Source organism: Denticeps clupeoides, chromosome 13 (assembly GCF_900700375.1).
Source record: "Denticeps clupeoides chromosome 13, fDenClu1.1, whole genome shotgun sequence".
NCBI classification, from domain to species: domain Eukaryota; kingdom Metazoa; phylum Chordata; class Actinopteri; order Clupeiformes; family Denticipitidae; genus Denticeps; species Denticeps clupeoides.
Genome location: NC_041719.1, coordinates 983,561 through 1,005,873, shown reverse-complemented (window position 1 = coordinate 1,005,873; position 22,313 = coordinate 983,561). Strand labels below are relative to the sequence as shown.

General features: G+C 56.2%; 1 protein-coding gene across 1 annotated transcript; it reads left to right on the top strand.

The window, feature by feature from the left end:
* The first annotated feature begins 2,390 nt into the window (after positions 1 to 2,390).
* On the top strand, positions 2,391 to 20,633 carry LOC114802728 (nectin-3-like protein). Its single transcript, XM_029001943.1, has 6 exons — positions 2,391 to 2,542; positions 14,335 to 14,682; positions 16,280 to 16,582; positions 17,675 to 17,792; positions 17,869 to 18,020; positions 19,485 to 20,633. Exons 1-6 carry the CDS (start codon positions 2,485 to 2,487, stop codon positions 20,027 to 20,029), a joined length of 1,524 nt encoding a protein of 507 aa, XP_028857776.1. The 5' UTR covers positions 2,391 to 2,484; the 3' UTR covers positions 20,030 to 20,633.
* The last annotated feature ends 1,680 nt before the right edge of the window (positions 20,634 to 22,313 follow it).

The window sequence follows — 22,313 nt, the reverse complement described above, 5'->3', positions numbered from 1 at the left end:
TTTTTTGTCAACAACATGCTCAATGCAGAAGGAGAAACAAGAGGAATAAATTATATTTACAAAAAAATAGTACAATAGTGCAAATATCAAAAATAGCTGAAGGCTCAATCACAATAATGATATTACTATATCCAGTGAAATGCCCCGCGATAGTGCTAAGTGACATAATGATTATGCCATGGGTACAAGTAAGAGGGGGTGGCAGCGGCAGCGTGTGCAGGGGGACGTCCAGGTGAGGATCAGGTCAGTCGTACTCTTCACCTGTGTATTGGGGACGGGGAGGGGCTTGTGCCGGGGGCGTGGCCAGCGTCAGGCTTTCTGGGGAAAACTAAAGTAAACTCATTATTTAAGGTTTTTTTTTTTTTTTTTTTTTGCTGCACTGGTTTATGCGTTAAACGTTATCAGCCAGTAGGTGGCGCTGTGAGCCATTTGAAACCACGCAGATTTTTTACTTTTAAAAACGATGATTCTAGCAATGTTTACAAAGGCATGGACGTGTTTCGTTACAGTTCCTCTTCAGTCTGCCGCCGTTCTTTACGTGCAGTAACCCCAGTCCTGCACATTCCTTTACACGAGATGTGTCCACGCTGGACCAATGACGGCCACGTCCGGGGAACAAAACGTCCGGTGTGGTCTGCTTGGTCACACCTGTCATCGCCGGACACACTAACATCTCCCGTCTCCGAGTCGGGCCTTCTGCACGCCGCGGCAGGTGAGGAGGCTTCTGGCCCTTTCAGAGGAAGCGACCTGAACTGGTGCAAGTTAAACATGGCGCGGGGGCGTCATGGTGGCGAGTCCCCGCGCAGAATGAGGTGAGGACAGGTGGATGGAGATGGTGACATGTACTCTGTGGACCGTTAGGGAACAAAAGGACGCGTTGGCTCACGTCCATCTCTCGCTGCATCTGTGAGAATCCGAGTCCGCTGATGAAATGAAGACCCAGTCCTGGCCCAACCTGTCCCCCGTCCTTCTGGAAATGGCTTCTCGCGTGAAGTGGGACGAAGGCTCAGCTGGAGGACACCGCCGGGGCAGGTGGGCGTCGGTGGCGAGTGACCTTCCCCGTGTTCCCCGACAGATGCCGTCCCGGCAGAGGAGACGGTGTTGTGGAATAGCAGGGGGGGGCGTCTGGGACGGAATGTCGGCTGTAATGACCGCTCAACCGAGAGCTCCACGCCGAGTTAACCGAGAGTTACAGGACGAAACCGGCAAAAAAATGAAAAGCCCAGTTCAAGCGTCTCCGTCCCATCCAGGAACCGGGATTGTGGTGAAGCGACAGGTCACCGCGGCGGGTTTATCCCTCTTTGAAGATGTGAGGCCCTGAGCTGAGCTGCTGCCGGGGGTCCCGGTTCAATATCGCAGGAGGACCCGGCGTTCCCATGAGGCAGCGCAGTAATTAACGTCCATCCAAACGAGCACAGAGAGGTAAACCGGTTTAGTGCCGGTTACTTTAACATTGGATTGGAGCAGCTCGGCTGCTGCGACACCTGGTCCAGGAGCCGGAACCAGAACAGCCTGGATGACACCTCGTCCAGGAACCGGATCTCTGTCGAATGGCGAATCCACGTTTAAAATGTGGAATTTTCCCCCGTTACTGAGCAGCATCAGTAAAAGCCGCTGGTTTCGCCCGGAACAGCCTGGATTGGCGCAGCTGGCGTCCTCGGCAGTGCCACACCCGGTCCAGGCCGTGACACTATATCCAAACAAACATTTACATTTACAGCATTTACCAGACGCCCTTATCCAGAGTGACTTACAATCAGTAGTTACAGGGACAGTCCCCCCCTGGAGACACTCAGGGTTAAGTGTCCTGCTCAGGGACACGATGGTAGTAAGTGGGATTTGAACCTGGGTCTTCTGGTTTAAAATGTTGAATTTTCCCCCCGTTACTGAGCAGCATCAGTAAAAGCCGCTGGTTTCGCCCAGAACAGCCTGGATTGGCGCAGCTGGCGTCCTCGGCTGCTGTGACACCTGGTCCAGGCCGTGATGGGCTCGCTGGTGACCTGCTGATCTGGATCAGGTGTGCCGGGGCGGCGATCTCCAGCACGGCCTGGTCCTCTCGCAGCAGAGCTCCCGTGTGCCGCAGCTGCCGGTCGTCCCTCAGACTTGAACCTGTGCAGATAAATCATCATCGCTTCCTCATGTCCAACATTCTACTCTGAACAGACCCCGCAGGGTGGAGGACTTTGTTGGAAGTTCATTAACTAACTGGTTAATTAATTATCTGCAGTAATAAGTTAGAGATACTAGAGATAGAAGTCTTGTTGGAGAGAGTCGCTGTGTCGCTCCGTGTGGATTACAGTTGGACTGGATCCCAGGTAGAAGTGGAAAGGAGGACCTTCTCCTTTAAACGGTCCGTGCGCGCCCCCGCCGCCGTGCGCGCCCCCCGATCCCAGAACGGCGCGGTGACGCGCAGAGGAGGAGAAGCCGCCGCGCCGCCGCCGAGAGGAGCACCGCGGAACCGGAGGACAGTTCGGGTCGGGAACCATGGCGCGGAGGCCCGGCTCTCAGGCCGCCGTGGCCGCGCTGCTCTGCCTGCTGGCCGGTGAGTCGAACTCGGGGCTCCGCGGCTCCGACGTGGAAACTTCTCAACTTTCTATGCGGAGCGGGAGCCGAGTCGCGGTTTTCACTCCGGTCCGGTTCGGAGTTCCCGGTTCGGTGTCGGGCTGTGTTGCCGCTCCGGGATCCATGATTTATTTTAATTTATATTTATATATATGCGTGTGTATTTTTTTTCTCTCGCGTGTTTTCAGTCTCATCGCGGCGTCTCCGGGCTGGGAACAAGGATCTGATGTTGGGAATGATGGGAATGATGAATTTTGGGGAATGCTGGTGCGGCTCGCGCAGTAACGTACTGGATATGTTGGGATCGGGATCGATTTTGGATTTATTTGGTTATTTTTTTTGGGGGGGGGGGGGACTCCAGTTTTCCGCCGTGACCTTTCACCTTCCTCCGCAACGGCGTGGTCCCCCGCTGCTCGGGGTTCGGGTTCCCTCTCCGGGCCATGCCTGAAGAGGTGGTGGCTTGGCCGCGGAACGTTTTGGACCCTCTGTGGGGAACTAAGACACGTTTCAGTGAGCTCCTCCCACTCCTGGTGGCCCCGCCCAGAACCCTACTGCCACACCCTCAGTAGGGGCGGAGCCCGAAGAATAGTCCAGGTCCACTGTTCTGGTAGTAGCCTAGCGGGTAACACACTCACCTATGAACCAGAAGACCCAGGTTCAAACCCCACTTACTACCATTTGTGTCCCTGAGCAGGACACTTAACCCTGAGTGTCTCTAGTAGCCTAGTGGGTAACACACTCGCCTATGAACCAGAAGACCCGGGTTCGAATCTCCCTTACTACCATTGTGTCCCTGAGCAAGACACTTAACCCTAAGTTGCTCCAGGGGGGGACTGTCCCTGTAACTACTGACTAAGTCGCTCTGGATAAGGGCGTCTGGTAACTAATGTAAATGGATCACTGACTTCACGTGCCTGTAAAGAGGCGGGGCTTTTGAAGAGGGCGTCGCTTGAGAAGCCCCGCCCACCAGCCCCCGCCATCTGCTTGGTGTTGGTGGAGAACTCTCCTTGATAAGCCGGGCTGCAGAACCCTGGTCAGAACCCGGGGAGGGGACGAGCGGCCTCGCCACCAAGCCTGTAATTGACCGGCGTGGCTCTGTGGGTTTTCCTCTTGGTGGGGGGGGGGGGGCGTGTTTTATCTGGGAAATAAATAAACACGCGAGCGTCGCCCCAAATTACAGGCCTGCGAGGGAAAACGCGAAATCTTCCTGCCACATCACCGCTTCACTACTTCTTTCTCCCTCCGGACTTCTGCTTCGTTAAAAGGCCGGTGAGGCCACAGCAGGAAGTGTCGCCATGAGCACCGCGCCCGACAGTGGCCACCCCGAGGGGTCAGGGGTCACGTGGGCAGCACGTCCTTTTTTTTTAGGCCCTTTTACCCCGAGTCCTCCTGCGTTTGCGGTGCCCGGCGGACGGGATGTTCTAATGGAGCTGATGAATGATGAACGACCCGATAAATGGCGGCGGTGGGTTTATAGAGGGCGGGGCCGCGGCAGCTCGCCGGCCGCCCGGCGTTCCCTTTTCGGGCCTAATTAGGGGTTTTCCAAACTCCTGGCCCTGTCATCATGTGGGAGGAGTCGTCTCTGTGAAGACGCTTAAAGTCCCGGCGTGCCGAGGGACCGGGACTGATTAACCGCCGCGCGTTCCCTCCTGCCGATTCCGGGTTCAGAACGAGCACCAGAACCTCCTCGCTTCCCTTCCTCCGGCTGGCGTTCAAACGACTTCCAGACTCGTCCTGGTGTGTGGCCCCGGCATGGAGGTGCCAAGTCAGCGCCAGGTGACCCCAGGGGAGCGGGCGTGGCCCTTGGCTTCTCTCCTTCGCCCCGGGTTCTGACTGCCTCAGTCTGCGCTCTACGTTCTGTTGTCCCGTTTGTGTTCCCGGTGAAAGTGGACTTCCTTGTCCCATTTACGGCATTTACCAGACGCCCTAATCCAGTAGTGACAGGGACAGTCCCCCCCAGGAGACAGTCAGGGTTAAGTGTCTTGCTCAGGGACACGATGGTAGTAAGTGGGGTTTGAACCTGGGTCTTCTGGTCCATAGGCGAGTGTGTTACCCACTACATTTACGGCATTTACCAGACGCCCTTATCCAGAGCGACTTACAATCAGTAGTTACAGGGACAGTCCCCCCTGGAGACACTTACGTGTCTTGCTCAGGGACACGATGGTAGTAAGTGGGGTTTGAACCTGTGTTAGCCGCTAGGCTACTAGCACCCCTGTCCCACCTTCTCTGGGGCTCCTGGCTCTTTAATTCGTTTTTGGTGCCCTGGTGTCTAATCCCTTTTGTGTCACATTGGCCTGTTTGGATGCCACCCCCCCTCCCCAGAGGTACTCGAGTCCCTCTCAACAGCGAACGGGACGAAGTCCAGAGCTCCGCCGCCGCGTCCTGCTCCCCGTCACTCGGCCAGAACAAAGGGCCTCCTTGTTCCGGCTCCCCGTCCACTCCGTCTTTGTCGCTGTCAGTCGCTCTGGAAGTTTTTAACGAGGGGTGAGGGGACCTGCGGTCCCCCGCTGGGGACGGGACTGGCTGGAGAGATGAACTGGACGGGCACGTGGGAGGACGCTCGGGACGTTCAAGGCCGCTTTGTGCATCCGCTTCTTTGTTGCCACTTTGTCCTCGTGCGTTGTCTCCCCGACATTCCGTCTCCACCGGTTGGACGCGGCCCACCTGCGTTACGGTCGGACCATCGCTCGGTACGGTTTTGGAATCGACGAGAAACGACTGACCAGGGCGCAGCTCGACTTTAAAATGAAATGAACGTCACCAAAACGTGTCCTCTGTATTTGACCGTCACCCTTGGTGTCACTGGGCAGCCATGACAGGCGCCCGGGGAGCAGCGTGTGGGGACGGGACCTTCATCAAGGGGACCTCAGTGGCACCTTGGCGGGTCGGGATTCGAACCGGCGACCTTCTGATCACGGGGGCCGCTTCCTTAACCGCTAGGGCCTCCGCTGGACGCTTTTGACCCTCCGGCCGTCGCCTTGTCCAGAGTGACGTCTGTCGGGTCAGGTCATGTGACCCGGCGTGAGCAGGAGGCGCGTGATTGGCCGGCGGAGCGGCGCGCGCTGCCAGGTGGGTTCGGAACGCCGCTCCGGAGCGCCGGCGGCCGCCGCTGTTTATTTTGGGATTTGTGTGTTTGGCGGCGTCGGTGAGAAGCGGGAACAAAACAAGCGGCTTCTATCTATAGCGTGAGGAGGAATGTGGCTTCTTAATTACACACACACACACACACACACACACACTCCCGGGACAACTTCCAGCCCGACACTCCAGTGTTTATCCCGTTTTTTTTGTCTCTGTTGTTTGGGGCGCGGAGTAAATACGTCCCCCGGCGCAGAGGTGACACCGAGAGGGGCATGGTGGGAAAACAACCCCCCCACCCTGGAACCGCGGGAATGCTGGGAAAATGCCACCCTGACCACGCAGCTGCATTCACTCAGCGCTGCGCGGCGCGACGCCTCCTTTGTGCCTTTTGTTCGTCTGCCGTCCCGCACGATTGTTTGTGTTGCGTCTCTCCGGCTCCGCCCCCTCGGCCCCCTTCTTTCGTCCCCTCCCGGTTTTAGTGTCTCCTGGAGGACGTGGCGCCGGTCACCCGTTCATCCTGTCTGACCGCACGCTGCCGGGCCCTTTCTGGGTCTCCTCCTCCTCCTCAGATGATGATGATGATGATGATGATGATTGGCTGCGGCGTGTTTGGAGGCGTGTCTTTTCACCGTTTCCCCTCGGAGAGCCTCGCATGAGGACGAGGAAAGTTCCGCTCACGCCGTTTCACAACTCCGGCTTCGGGGACGAATTCCCAGCCGGTCCCGGGCCGGGCCACGGCGAGGTCACGTGATCATGTGCTTCGACCTTCAGGGTTTTGTCTGGTTTGATCTGGCTGCAGGTGACGTTTGCGGCGGCTGCTCTTCGCGCTGACCGCAGGGGTGGCGGCCGCTGGGGTCATGTGATCTGTGATTGATTGATGGGTCTGGACGGTGCCGTCGGTGTGGTGGGGTTTTAGGTTTCAGGCCAGCAGATGCCTGCTGGAAGGACGATCATTCCATCTGGAGACACACGACATTCTTAAAACTAAACCACTCGGATATTTTATACTACAAATCTAATTACAGAAATTAAAATAGATGATTATTTTATTTTATTTTTTATTATTCTCCTGAAGTTTGACCTTTTTTAACACTCTGCTTCAATAATGATTTGGTCCCAGTTTGCTCAACCATGGTGAGAGAGACCGGGAGACTGAGCTGTTCAGTGGGCGGGACTTTTGGAATTTGCCGGGAGAAGCGACTGGCCAGGGCGGAGCTCAACTTCTAATCCTGTCACCAAAACGTGTCCTCTGTATCTAACCGTCACCCTTGGTGAGCACCAAGACAGGCGCCCGGGGAGCAGCGTGTGGGGACGGGACCTCAGTGGCACCTTGGCGGCTCGGGGATTTGAACCCACAACCTTCCGATTACGGGGTCGCTTCCATAACCGCTAGACCACCACTGCCCACCTTCAGCCTTCATCCACCGAACTGCTGCATGTTTCTTCTAGTGCAGTTTTAATCCATTCGTTCGTCTTCTCCAGACTGTACGATGTCCATCAGGTGAAGGGACTGAAGACGTCCAACATGCTAGTAACAAGGCCGGCGTGGACAGTGGTGGGGTGGAGGGTCTACACCGCGCTACGGTGGCTTCCTGCCCGCCCTCCCTGAGCTTATTAATATTTCACGGCGAGCTGCGGCTCTCAGCTGTGCAGGAAATGCTTCCCTGCAGTGTGAAGGCCACGCGCACTGAAGCTCCGCCCCCCACCGCCCCGCCCACGTCCTGTACGCTCTTCACCGACGTTCCAAGCAGCTTCTCCAAACCCTGGTTCCTCCACCGACTCTGAACTCTGTGTGTGTGTGTGTGTGTGTGTGTGTGTGTGTGTTTACTTGACTTCTCTCCACTTCCTGCTTGTGGGTGTATACCAGTGAAGGTTCTCCTGCCCCGCCCTGACCGGCTCCATGGCTCGGCCCCCAGGAGCCCCATCAGTCTGCAGCAGTGGGCGGTTTTCAGGCGCGGAGACGGTCTCGAGTGTATCGTCTTGTGTTTTTTCGTTTTTTTTGTTTTCTTCTCCTAGATCAGAATGTGGAAGGTTCTCCGAGGTTCTGCTGTAGACCCATATGCAGAACGTCTGCATGGCGTGGCGGTTTGATCGTATTTATAAACCGCCGATGAAATCTGCGGCAGCCGGGACGGTGAGTCGGTGTGGAGATGAGTCCGTGCTGATGCTGGGAAGATGCCGGACCGCCACCGTAATCCGGTTATCGGACGTTGGCGAGTGTTGGCTCGGCGCGACTCTGATTCCCGCCCGTATCTGCTGATGTCGTTAGGGACTAATGGGCTGCGAATTTCATGCCTGTTTGTGGCTGGAGCGCGTGGTGAGAGGAGCATCGACCTGCCAGGAAGAGGCGGGTCACCACCGCCGACCATTTAAAACGGGGGCGTGGTCCACGTTAGAACGTGGTGAGAGGAGCATCGACCTACCAGGAAGAGGCGGGTCACCACCGCCGACCATTTAAAACGGGGGCGTGGTCCACGTTAGAACGTGGTGAGAGGAGCATCGACCTGCCAGGAAGAGGCGGGTCACCACCGCCGACCATTTAAAACGGGGGCGTGGTCCACGTTAGAACGTGGTGAGAGGAGCATCGACCTGCCAGGAAGAGGCGGGTCACCACCGCCGACCATTTAAAACGGGGGCGTGGTCCACGTTAGAACGTGGTGAGAGGAGCATCGACCTGCCAGGAAGAGGCGGGTCACCACCGCCGACCATTTAAAACGGGGGCGTGGTCCACGTTAGAACGTGGTGAGAGGAGCATCGACCTGCCAGGAAGAGGCGGGTCACCACCGCCGACCATTTAAAACGGGGGCGTGGTCCACGTTAGAACGTGGTGAGAGGAGCATCGACCTACCAGGAAGAGGCGGGTCACCACCGCCGACCATTTAAAACGGGGGCGTGGTCCACGTTAGAACGTGGTGAGAGGAGCATCGACCTGCCAGGAAGAGGCGGGTCACCACCGCCGACCATTTAAAACGGGGGCGTGGTCCACGTTAGAACGTGGTGAGAGGAGCATCGACCTGCCAGGAAGAGGCGGGTCACCACCGCCGACCATTTAAAACGGGGGCGTGGTCCACGTTAGAACGTGGTGAGAGGAGCATCGACCTACCAGGAAGAGGCGGGTCACCACCGCCGACCATTTAAAACGGGGGCGTGGTCCACGTTAGAACGTGGTGAGAGGAGCATCGACCTGCCAGGAAGAGGCGGGTCACCACCGCCGACCATTTAAAACGGGGGCGTGGTCCACGTTAGAACGTGGTGAGAGGAGCATCGACCTGCCAGGAAGAGGCGGGTCACCACCGCCGACCATTTAAAAGGGGGGCGTGGTCCACGTTAGAACGTGGTGAGAGGAGCATCGACCTGCCAGGAAGAGGCGGGTCACCACCGCCGACCATTTAAAAGGGGGGCGTGGTCCACGTTAGAACGTGGTGAGAGGAGCATCGACCTGCCAGGAAGAGGCGGGTCACCACCGCCGACCATTTAAAACGGGGGCGTGGTCCACGTTAGAACGTGGTGAGAGGAGCATCGACCTACCAGGAAGAGGCGGGTCACCACCGCCGACCATTTAAAACGGGGGCGTGGTCCACGTTAGAACGTGGTGAGAGGAGCATCGACCTGCCAGGAAGAGGCGGGTCACCACCGCCTACCATTTAAAACGGGGGCGTGGTCCACGTTAGAACGTGGTGAGAGGAGCATCGACCTGCCAGGAAGAGGCGGGTCACCACCGCCGACCATTTAAAACGGGGGCGTGGTCCACGTTAGAACGGGGTGAGAGGAGCATCGACCTGCCAGGAAGAGGCGGGTCACCACCGCCGACCATTTAAAACGGGGGCGTGGTCCACGTTAGAACGTGGTGAGAGGAGCATCGACCTGCCAGGAAGAGGCGGGTCACCACCGCCGACCATTTAAAACGGGGGCGTGGTCCACGTTAGAACGGAGTGAGAGGAGCATCGACCTGCCAGGAAGAGGCGGGTCACCACCGCCGACCATTTAAAACGGGGCCGTGGTCCACGTTAGAACGTGGTGAGAAGGCCAGGCTGTTCTTCTGTTCTTCTCCTCCATCCTGCACCCTCACGTTCTGTCACGTGGGACGTGAGATGATTACTAGATGTTCTCCGCACGCCACGCTCCAGAATATCTGGCCACCGAGTTCGAAACTGACGTCAGGATTCCGAGTCGGAAAGTCTGACGAGCCTCGCCGAGCCAGACCTCGAAATCCAAGATGGCTGCACCCAGAGGCCGCGGCGGCCTCTTCTCTTCTGGTTCGGTGAGCGACGCACGGCCCTGTCCAACTTTCGTGCAGCTTATTATTTTATGATCCGTCACTGTAAACATGGAACGCTTTCAAGTCCACCGCCTTCCAGAGCAAAAACGCTGGCAGCTGGTGGTGCAACGTTCTCTCCAGGCGACCATCTTTCCTCAACTCCTCAGTGGAACTCTGCCTCCTGGTTGTGTTGAACAACATCTGATCTGAAATACGTGCCTGAGCGGTTAAGGAAGCGGCCCCGGAATCAGAAGGTTGCCGGTTCGAATCCCGATCTGCCAATGTGACCCTGAGGTCCCCTTGATGAAGGTCCCGTCCCCACACGCTGCTCCCCGGGCGCCTGTCATGGTGCCCACCTCTCACCAAGGGTGACAGTTAAATACAGAGGACACGTTTCACCGTGTCACCGTGTGCTGTGCTGCTGTGTATCACATGTGACAATCACCTCACTTTACTTTTTATTTTAAAAGCGTGGCTGCACGTGTGACCGTAATAACACGGCGTGTCCCCTGCATCTCCGTTCCGGGCCGCCGTGGCCCCTCGCGCCTGGAGACGAGATCTTGTCATGTGACCGCCCGGCATCCGTCCGCCTGACCGACTGCCACCGCCGCTCCTCCTTTAAGGTCTGGTCGTGGTGTGAAATTCCGGTGTTTCGGCCCTCGACATTCCGACTTGTAGAGGCCGCCGCCCTCCTCCGGGGTCTTCTGGAGGGTTTCAGGAGGAAAGGTGTCAGATAAACAGCTGAAGGGAAGAGGCGGAGCCTCCTTACATTGTGTGTTGGCTGAGGTGTGTGTGTGTGTGTGTGTGTGTTGGCTGAGGTGTGTGTGTGTGTGTGTGTGTGCGTGTGTGTGAAACCCCAAGACTCAATCGCAGGAAGGAAGCTGATAAACGTTCATTAGGTGGAGCGGTGAGGCGGGACCGGCGTACGAATATGAATCGGTGATGGAAATCAGCCGGCGGGGTGTGTGTGTGGAACGAGGAACGTCGTCGTTTGACCTTGATAACCCCGCCCGCCGACCTCTGGGTCGGGTTCGCGTCGGGTTCTGCGTTCCGTCTGTTCCGAGTCGGCAGAGATAACGGACGAGGGGGGTCTTCGCCTCTGATGGATCCTGTGCTGCCGAGTCCGTGCCAGACGCATTTTTAAAATTGCATCGGCGCAGTAAAAGCGGCGTCGGGTGGGGAGGTTTATGGCCCCTCCCCCAACAGCCGTCCCTCACACTCGTCCTTCAGGGACCGCAGTGTTTGTTCTACGCCGTACCACGGCCGGTACCGTTCTGGCTGGACGCTTGGAGGGCCTCTGGTGACCCCTGACCTTTATCAGCGCCTCTCTGCCGTCCCACTGGACGTTGAAATTAATCTCATAATCGATTATTTCACGATGACGTTGCCTGCCGGTTTTCTGGTTAAAAAGTCGTGCCGGGAGTGGCGGCCTGATCTGAGTACGTCGCCGCTCTGGGTCCAAAATCCGTCCGCGTCAAAAACGAACGCCATCTTTGACTGTTTGGGTGGTAGTAGCCTAGCGGGTATGAACCGGAAGACCCGGGTTCGAACCCCACTTACTACCATCATGTCCCTGAGCAAGACACTTAACCCTGAGTGTCTCCGGGGGGGGACTGTCCCTGTAACTACTAGATAAGGCCGTCTGGTAAATGCTGTAAAGGTAAAAGCTGCAGTGTCCCACAATGACAATCACTTCTCTTACAACCCCACAAGAAAATAAACCATGACGACGAGGTGAAAGGACCCGTTTTTAAAAAGTAAATAAACCTCCTGCTCTGTACGTTTACGGCGTTTACCAGACGCCTTTATCCAGTAGTTACAGGGACAGTCCCCCCCTGGAGACAGTCAGGGTTAAGTGTCTTGCTCAGGGACACGATGGTAGTAAGTGGGATTTGAACCTGGGTCTTCTGGTTCATAGACGAGTGTGTTACCCACTAGGCTACTACCAGCCTAATTAACGTGGTTAAAGACGCGGTGTGTGTGTGTGTGTGTGTGTGTGTGTGTGTGTGTGTGTGTGTGTGTGTGTGTGTGTGTGTGTGTGTGTGTGTGTGTGTGTGTGTGTGTGTGTGTTCGGGGAATTTAGCTGCTGCTAATTTCTGTTCCCAGAATCAATTGGTCCTTAACCCGCCGGTTCTCAGTTCCACCGCAGTCGGCGGTCCGAAGGCGCATCCCAGCATGCTCGGTTGTTGCGAGTGGTCGTGTGTGTGTGTGTGCGTGTGCGTGTGTGTGTGTGTGTGCACCTTCTGCTCTCTCTCCGTCGGTGACCCTCTCGGATCTGCTGAGTCGGCGCTCGTGCTGCCAGGTCCTCGCTGTCGCTCCTCCTCTCGGGTCCCCCGCGTGTGCCGCGGACCGCGTTCTCTCGGCCGCATCGCGGAACGCTGCAGTGCGGAGCCCGTCTTCTCAAATCTGAAGGTGGATTCGTGAGGGAACCATCTGGTTCCGTTTTATGTTTTACCGCCATTTCTGCCATTTACCAGACGCCCTGATCCAGTAGTTACAGGGACAGTCCCCCTGGGGACACTCGGTGTTATGTGTCCTGCTCAGGGACACGGTGGTAGTAAGTGGGGTTCGAACCCGGGTCTGAGAGATAAGGAACGACTCTGGTTTCATTATGGACGCCGTCCTGGTCATGTGACCTGGACACTCGCACACGACCACACGCAGACTGGAGGGTTCTGGCCGGGTCCTGTTTGGGTGGGCGGGGCCGTGTTTGGTTGGGTTGCCGGGGGAGACGGCTTGTTCTGATTTAGGACCGGTGCCGCGGAGCAGCTTGTGGTGATTAGTGACGTCAGGAGAGGAAAAAGCAAACAGAGCGGCGGGTTCTTCGGGAGTTCTGCCGGCCCGGCTCCGCCTCCTCCGGGTTTCCCATGACCCTCTTCCCGCCGTTCCGAAGGTGTTAACTGTTTATTGAATCCCAGTAAAAATAAACGCTGGACCTTTTTTTCTAGAGCTTTTATGAACTCTGCTGAGTTAGAACGTTGTCCCAGTCAGGACGTGTCCAGTTTGATTATTTGAGGATCAGGATGACATCAGCCCTCCTCCCGGTGGAACCTCCTGATCTTAAACATGGAAATGGGCGCGGTGGGTTCTCCTCCTGGAGTTCTGCGAGGTTCTCAGAACGTCCATCTGTCCTCCTGCCCGTGTGGGGACTCTGAGGTGGGCAGGGTGGCGCTCAGGAGGCGGGTCTTCAAGCCGCACCAGGATTGGCGAGTAGGTGTGTGGGCGGAGTCCCGACGGGTGCTGGGGCCAGCTGGTGTGTCCGCAGTTTCAGCTGCAGCCTGTCTGGCATTTAAAGACACGCGCACACACACACACACACACACACACACACACACACACACACACACACGTCCTCATGGTGCCGCAGAACTGTTTATGTAGCAGAGAGGACAGGTGACACCTGCCCCCACTGCTCAGCATGACACGTGCACACACACACAAACACACACTCTCTCTCTCTCTGCTCAGTGTCTCCACTTTGGCTTTTATTTTGATCTGGTGTCTGAATCGGACCGCGTCCCGAACCCGACAGAGGACCCACTGCGTCTCCTCGTTCCTGCAGGTCATGCGCGAGGAGTACTAGCCTAGCGGGTAACACACTCGCCTACGAACCAGAAGACCCAGGTTCAAACCCCACTTACTACCATCATGTCCCTGAGCAAGACACTTAACCCTGAGTGTCTCCAGGAGGGACTGTCCCTGTCGCTCTGTATTTACTTTTTTTATTTACTAAAAACTGGTCCTTTCACCTCGTCGTCATGGTTTATATACTTGTGGGGTTGTAAGAGAATTGTGATTGTCTTTGTGGGACACTGCAGCTTTTACCTTTACAGCATTTACCAGACGCCCTGATCCAGTAGTTACAGGGACAGTCCCCCCCTGGAGACACTCAGGGTTAAGTGTCTTGCTCAGGGACATGATGGTAGTAAGTGGGGTTTGAACCTGGGTCTTCACAGGTGAGTGTGTTACCCGCTAGGCTACTACCACCCGTGCAGCACAGCACACAGTGAAACGTGTCCTCTGTATTTAACAGTCACCCTTGGTGAGCAGTGTTTGGGGACGTGGCACCTTGGTGAATCGGGATTCGAACTGGCAACCTTCTGATTATGGGGCCGCTTCCTTAACCGCTAGGCCACCACTGGGTCCCGTGGCCGTTCCCACCGTCCCCTCTGTCCCTCCGTCTTCCGATAACAAGCCACTTGCCGGAGTGAAATGTGTGTGACTTGTAGCTCAGATCCGGTATGAGGTGTGTGTGTGTGTGTGTGTGTGTGGTGTGGCTCATCATGCTGCTTTCTTGTCTGCGGCAAATCCCACAGGAATGTCCATCATGTGACCAATATACACACACACACACACATATACACACACACACACACACACACACACTGTTTTCACCTGGAACGGATCTGATGCTGTCTGTCTGTCCGCAGGCGTGGCCGGGAGTCGGCTCCATGTCCCCCCCAAGGTGAACGCGGTTCTGGGTAAGAACATCACCCTGGGCTGCCGGGTGGAGCTGGACGCCAACCTCACGCTGACCCAGAGCTCGTGGGAGCGGCAGCTGCCGTCGGGCGCGGTCACGCTGGCCGTCTTCAACCCGCAGTTCGGCATCTCCATCACGCCGGAGTACGTCAGCCGCGTCTCCTTCACCAGCCCGTCAGTGCAGGACGCCTCCATCCGCCTGGAGGGCGTGGCCTTCCCCGACGTCGGCGTCTACACCTGCAAGGTGGCCACCTTCCCGCTGGGCAACACCCAGTCCTCCACCACCGTCGACATCCTGGGTAGGTGGAGCCTCCGCTTCGTCCGCGGCAGGGGTCAGGCAGAGGTCATCCTCCTGATCGAAGCCCCGCCCACACGAGAACGCTTTTCTCTATAAACCTGCGTCCACGCGGAGGACGTCCCAAACGCCCCGAAACATTTACATTTCCGGCATTTACCAGACGCCCTTATCCAGAGCCACTTACAACCAGTAGTTACAGGGACAGTCCCCCCCTGGAGACATTCGGGGTTAAGTGTCCTGCTCAGGGACACGATGGTAGTAAGTGGGGTTTGAACCTGGGTCTTCTGGTTCATAGGCTACTACCGTCCCTGTCTTGTGTGGACGGGGCCTCGGTCTCTGGTTCCGTCCCGCCAGACGAGGTGACACATCGCCGGTTTTTACTCTGGACCTTCTGGACCTTCACACGAGCGTATCTCGGCCTTAGTTTTCTCCGTCTTGAAGACGGGACTATTTTGGTCCCACCAGATGTAATTATTTCCGTTTTAAAAGACGAAAATGAAGAATGCGCGTTTGTCGCGAGTTCTGGCGTCTCCGTGCCGCGGTGAAAGCCGATACTCGTGTGAGGAGCTGCTGTAGGACGGTGTGTTGAGGTGGCTGCGCCGACTCCTGGCTCGTATCCCATAATGCAGCGAGTTTGGTTTGGCGGAGCGTCGGCTGGGCGGGGCCTGATGGAAAATCGTTATTCTCTCCCCCCCCGTCTGTCTCCGGGAGACGCATCAGGACGGCCACACCTGCTGACCGCAAAAACGCCAAATTAGCCTGATTTGTCCCGACCCTGAGGAGGACACACACACACACACACACACACACACACACACACACACACACACACAGACACACCTACAATCCCAACGGCCACATGGTCGCCCGCACTGTCACCACGCGGTGACCTCTGGAGAGCGGGGTCATGATCAGCAGATGGCACGAGGAAGATTCCGGTGGTGGCTCGTCTTCTTCAGCCCGGTTATTTTAATTTTTTGGTAAAAACTTCCTGTCTGCACCGAACGCTGTGATTGGTGGGTGCCGTTGACGACATCATCGCCCCCTCAACTCCTATAGGCCGCTCTCCTCCTCATTAGCATTTAAAGCTACAGACACTGAAACAAATTCCGTAAAGAGACTTTAGAGACGGTATTAGGGGACACGAAGACCCACATGAAAGCGGAAAAAAGAAAACCATCGTTTTAATTAGAATTCTGTATTAATTGATCTGTTTTTTGAATTAGAACACTCCCCATTTCTACATGGAGGCGAGCGGCGTGAACGGCGCGAGATGAATATCCGTCCGGCGCTCTATATTTACACACTGACCCTGACGCTATTTATACTGCAGGTGGGACGGGGACGGGGACGCCTCGCCTCGACCCGGGTGAGAAGGGCAGGAAAACAGACGCAGGATTAATAGTGGAAATTTCAGAAACCTCCACCGATTCATAAATAGCGGCTTTGTCGTCTGTCGTTTTTTCATTTTTTTGTGGCTCCACCCACTTCCTGCCGCTGCCAGCGGCGCAGATGGATGGTCGTGCACGAGGGTGGAGGCTGCTGGGTCTTTTCTGATTATTGCGCGTGTGTGTGTGTGTGTGTCGTTCCTCCCCCAGTGGAACCGAAGGTGTACGTGGCGTCGGGCGTGGCGCCGCTGCTGGACGCCGGGAACGAGACCACGGTGGCCACCTGCGTGGCCGAGCGCGGCCGGCCGGAGGCGGAGGTCCACTGGGAGTCGGAGAGCGTCCACGGCCAGACGGAGCTCCAGAAGCGGGAGGAGCACGACGGCATCACCACCAGCCAGATGCGCTTTGTCTGGAGCCCCACCCGCCACGCCCAAGGCCACGCCCTCACGTGCGTGGTGCGCCACCCGGCCCTGCCCGGAGAGGTCCGGCTCCCCTACGTTCTCAACGTGCTCTGTGAGTGTCCGACAGCGAAATCGCGTCCCCACTTGGTAGAGAGGCGCTGGGGACTGTGTCGCCGCTGGTGTCTCCGTCAGACCGGCCTCTGCTGAAGGTCCCATCTGGATGGAATTCCAGAACTTCTGCAGAGTTCCACACACATACAGGATGTTGTTGTTGGTCTGGGATCCGTCGGCCTGTTCTGTATCAGATCCATAACTTCATATTTCACCAATCAAATCACGTATTACACGCCAGAACGGCATCAAATAGCTCACGCTCGCTCGCTCTCTCTCTCTCTCACACACACACTTGCACGCTTTCTCTCTCTCTCTCTCTCTCTCTCTCTCTCTCTCACACACACACACATACACACACACACACTTGCTCTCACACACACACACACACACACTTGCTCTCACACACACACACACACACACACTTGCTCTCACACACACACACACACTTGCTCTCACACACACACACACACTTGCTCTCACACACACACACACACACTCGCACAAACTCTAACATACACACACACTTGCTCTCACACACACACACACACACACACTCGCACATAAACACTAACATACACTCGCACACACACACTCACTCGCACACACACTCTCACTCGCACACACACATACACTTGCACATAAACACTAACATACACACACACACACTCTCTCTCTCACTCGCACACACACATACACTCGCACATAAACAATTAACACACACACATACTCACGCTCTTTTTATTCAGGGCGGGTGTCAGAGCTCATATGAAATATTGATCAAAGCTGTGGAAATGGCGGGAGACGCGCACACACGCTTGTGAAGGTCGCGGCACCATAAGCACCTGGTCACATGACGGGTCATGTGACTTTGTACCAGTTGCAGCAGCTTCTGGGTTTTTTTTTTTTTTTTTTTTTTTTTTTGCTTTTTACGGTATTTGCGGTATTTACCAGACGTCCTGATCTGGAGTCAGTAGTGACTGGGACGGTCCCCCCCTGCGTTTGAACTGGTTTGTAGGCCACCACCACCTTTGTCCTCGTGTCCCTGTGACTGTGCCGGTATGTGACCATCCGCTCTGTCCTTCCTGTCCAGTTGCCCCTGACGTCATGGTCGTCGGCTACGACTCCAACTGGTTCTCGGGTCAGGAGGGGACGAGGCTGGACTGCCGGGCGAACGCCAACCCCCCCGTCCAGCACTACACCTGGATCAGGTGAGACCCGGCGCGCTGGTGCTGTTCCTGCGGTCACGTGATCTCTGACGCTCACGTCCTGCGATCCGTACGGCAGAATGAGCGGCCAGCTGCCGGCGGGCGTGGTCCAGGAGGAAAGCACCCTGGTGTTCAAGCGGCGGCTGCAGCACGGCGACTCCGGCGTCTACAGGTGCGAGGTGCAGAACGAGGTCGGGACGAGCTACCAGGACACACACGTCTGGGTCCAAGGTGAGACTTGTCTTCGCAGTCTCCGCCCCTTCCTCCATTCCTTGGCAGCTCTCTTGTCTCTCTCTCTCTCTCTCTCGTCCTTCAGGACCAAACATCAGCAGATTATCTTCCATCATCATCAGACAGTAGACCACGCCCACCCCACAAGCGTGTGTGTGTAACGACTCGGGGGATGTAAACTCATGCGATTCTGGGGCCTCATGTGGAATGTGTGTGTGTGTGTGTCTTCACACTTCTGTGTTTGTTCTCACTGCAGTGTGTGTGTGTGTGTGTGTGTGTGTGTGTGCGTGCGCGCGAGTGCACTGTGGGGTTCGCGGATCGGTCAGTTGTTTTTCCTCTTGTTGGTGTCGCCTCCTCCTCCTCCTCCTCCTCGTCTCTGCAGGGTGGAACACGTGAACAGAACCTCGCTCTCCACCCCCCCGCCGTCCGTGGGAACGTCGGGATCTGCTTCTCGCTCCCTGTCGGGAGTTCGGATCGCTTCCCGCTTCCCTCGTTCTCCTCCACAAACCAGAAGCTTTTTTCCTGCAACATTCCTCCTCTGTTTGATGTGGATAAACACACATCTGTTACCACTGAGTGTGTGTGTGTGTGTGTGTGTGTGTGTGTGTGTGTGTGACTTCGGTAAAATGACGTGACGTCAGTAAGATTTCTGTTGCATTCTGGGTACAGTGTGGCTCTTTATCACACACACACACACACACACACATTCAAACAGTGTATCCATTTCTAATCCAACAGAGAACTCTTCTCTCTCACACACACACACACACACACACACGGACCGTATCCTTATTGAGGAAGTTCGGAATCGTTTCACTGTGTCTGTTCTCTGGTGTGATTGAGAACGTCGACGGCTAACAGCATGTTCAGCAGGAACGGTCAAGCCCCGCCCCCCACAGCAGGCCCCGCCCCCAGATCATTATCCCGCCTCATGCACCCCACATTTACATTTACAGCATTTACCAGACGCCCTTATCCAGAGCGACTTACAGTCATTAGTTACAGGGACAGTCCCCCCCTGGAGCAATTTAATAAAAAAAAAAAAAAAAAAAAAAAAGTGAAGTGATTATCACACGTGATACACAGCAGCACAGCACACGGTGCACACAGTGAAATTTGTCCTCTGCATTTAACCATCACCCTGTGTGAGCAGTGGGCACCATGACAGGCGCCCGGGGAGCAGTGTGTGGGGACGGTGCTTTGCTCAGTGGCACCTCAGTGGCACCTTGGCAGATCGGGATTCGAACCGGCAACCTTCTGATTACGGGGCCGCTTCCTTAACCGCTAGGCCACCGCCGCCCCATTTAGGGTTAAGTGTCTTGCTGAGGGACACAATGGTAGTAAGTGGGGTTTGAACCTGGGTCTTCTGGTTCATAGACGAGCGTGTTACACACTAGGCTACTACCACCCCCCCCCTGCGTGTATGTTTTGGAGGGTTTATGAATCTTTGCTTCTCTCCTCCAGACCCTCCACCCACCACCACCGTCTCCACCACCTCAGCGGCGGCGTCCAGGAGCCGCAGCTCCACCAGCGGCCCACCGCGGAACCACCGTTCCCAGCTCAGCTCGCCGACGCTGGCGTCGCTGTCCGACAGCGGCCTGGGCACCGTCGTGGGCGGGGCCGTGGGCGGGGTCCTGTTCCTGGTGCTGCTGCTGGTGCTGGGCGGGACCTGCTACGCCCGGCGGCACCGCACGTTCCGCGGGGACTACTACACCAAGCAGTACCTGGGCCCGGCCGACATGCAGAAGCAGTCGCAGCTGGACGTGCTGCAGCCGCACGAGCTGCAGGAGGTCTACGGCGGCGGCGGCGGCGGCTCGGCCAACGGCAGCCAGGACCTGAAGCCCAAACCGGCGGGCGACGTCATCTACGACCCCCACCCAGGCCACGCCCACTCCACCAACAACGGCTCCCCCTACCTGCCCGAGGATTGCTACGACAACGGCACAGACGGCGACTACGTCTCGCACGTGGACGGCTCGGTCATCTCGCGCAGGGAGTGGTACGTGTGAGGCCGCCGGGGGCGGAGTCTGCAAACAGATGGACGGACTGGGCGTGGCCCCCGGCGCTCACAGGGATGTGGCGTCACCATCGCTCGCTACGCTCCCCTGACGGGCCCTTCAGCAGCCAACAAGTTACCGTTCAGTGTTCACCGCTCACCGAAACATCTCCGCACCTTCCGTCCACTCTGCAGGACCTTCACAAAGGAGAAACGCGGACCTTTCATCAGGGGTGGCCAAGTCCTGGAGGTTCTACCCACCAAGAGGTTCTTCAGAACACCACCTCCAGCTCGTCAGGAGATCTGGAGAACCTCCTGGTTGGAAGAACCAAGGGTGAACATGCGTGGGGCCCCGAGGAACGTTCTGGAGGGGGACATCCAACTTGCCGAATACCCTGGGTGGGGGTCGCCGCTGACGGGGCCTCGGGGCCTCGGAACCGACCCGGAATCTGGAGCCGGCGGCTTCTGGTGCCTTTTCATTTATTTCCCGCCGCTCCGGTCATTGCTGCAGTTCTGGTTCATCTGGGTTCCAGTGAGCCGGGCAAACCACACGTACACACACGTACACATGCACACACACACACACTCACACACGCTTACACACACACACACACACACGTATACACACTCTCACGTACACACACGTACACATGCACACACACACACTCACACACGCTTACACACACACACACACGTATACACACTCTCACGTACACACACGTACACATGCACACACACACACACACACACTCACACACGCTTACACACACACACACACACACACACACACACGTATACACACTCTCACGTACACATGCACACACACACACACTCACACACGCTTACACACACACACACACACACACACGTATACACACTCTCACGTACACATGCACACACACACACACTCACACACGCTTACACACACACACACACACACACACGTATACACACTCTCACGTACACACACACACTCACACGTACACACGCTTACACGTACACACACACAGAAGCGTCCTGTCATTAAATTCAGCTCTTAAGAGGGACTCTTCAGCATCCCCGTCACTGATGTGTGGAACGTGGACACGTCCCTTTACTTTTCCTGCCACTCTGTTGCTGCACTGATCGTGTTTCACCAGTCGCGTCTCTTTTTCTACACCTCCTTTCTTCGTCTTTTTCTGTCTTTCTTCCCAATGTTCAGTTGTAAAAAGTTGTATTGAGCCTCATGTTGTGTAATTTTGTGTTGATGCTGAGCTCGTACGCGTCTCAGATCGGTTAATTTAACGTTGACCATTCCTCTCGGGGAAGGTTCCAAGCGCTTTGTGGACGTTGCACATGAGAGTATTTATTTTCACGTCCTGCTTTTGGGCCGCGGCGAAGTTTTCTGGGCCCAGAAAGTTCCGACGATCAAGGCTTCATTTCTCTGATTTAAAATGTAGTTTTTTTTTTTTTTTTTTTTTTTTTTTGATCTGTTCGTTTCTGCAGAGGCAGAAACCGTCTCGCTGCGTTCAGCTGAGAACACGGTTCCTTCGTCCGTGTTCTGTGTTTTATTTTTCCGCTCTTTTTGCATTAATGCGCCGCGCTGGAATTTCCAGCCGTAGACGAGAATCGGCGTTCTAATCGGGCCGATTTGTTTCCATGACGACGCGTGTAAAGTTACAGTTGCCCGCAGCCAGGACTGGGAGAAATGATGAGTATAATTATTAATATTATTATTGTTGTTGATGACTGGCAGGGGCCTGTTTTGGTTTTTTTCGTATTAGCGCTGGGATTCCGGGACTCCGCCTCTTTTTGCTCTGAGTTTAGTTTTGTACAGAAAGTTCGCTGGAAATGATTCTCTTCTGTTTCCTTTTGTAATAAAGGGCCATATTTTCAGTTGGTAGTTTTTGTCGTTTTTGATTATTGTTCCTCATAAGTTTAAGTAGGTTCGCCAGGTCAAAGGTCACCGGCGGCGAGGCTGGGGCTGAGGCCTGGACTCGTCGCCCCTGAACTGCAGGTGAACGGCGCTCCTCCTCCCGGCGTGTCTGTCCAGGCGGCGAGACCCCGCCCAGGTCTGGACGCTGTGGCCTCTGGCAGCCGGCGTTTCCGCTCGGCGCTTTAAATCCAACACAGAGCCAGAGCCGCGCCCGGGCGGAGGAGAGGAGATGAAAGGGGGACGGATCGCCTCGACTCGCCGACTGAGCAGGGGAGCGGCTTTAAAAAGGAATCGGTCCTGTGCTGATCGACGCGGTGCTGGACTGTGTCAGCAGCACGCTGACCTCTGACCTCTCGGGTAAGGGCTGTAACAGGAGCCCCGG

Bases quoted from the DNA above. Each gene is read 5' to 3' on its own strand.
- LOC114802728 (XM_029001943.1), top strand. From the start codon at position 2,485: ATGGCGCGGAGGCCCGGCTCTCAGGCCGCCGTGGCCGCGCTGCTCTGC. The intron at 2,543-14,334 runs GTGAGTCGAACT...GTCTGTCCGCAG, and splicing joins GCTGCTCTGCCTGCTGGCCG to GCGTGGCCGGGAGTCGGCTC. The intron at 16,583-17,674 runs GTGAGTGTCCGA...CTTCCTGTCCAG, and splicing joins CTACGTTCTCAACGTGCTCT to TTGCCCCTGACGTCATGGTC.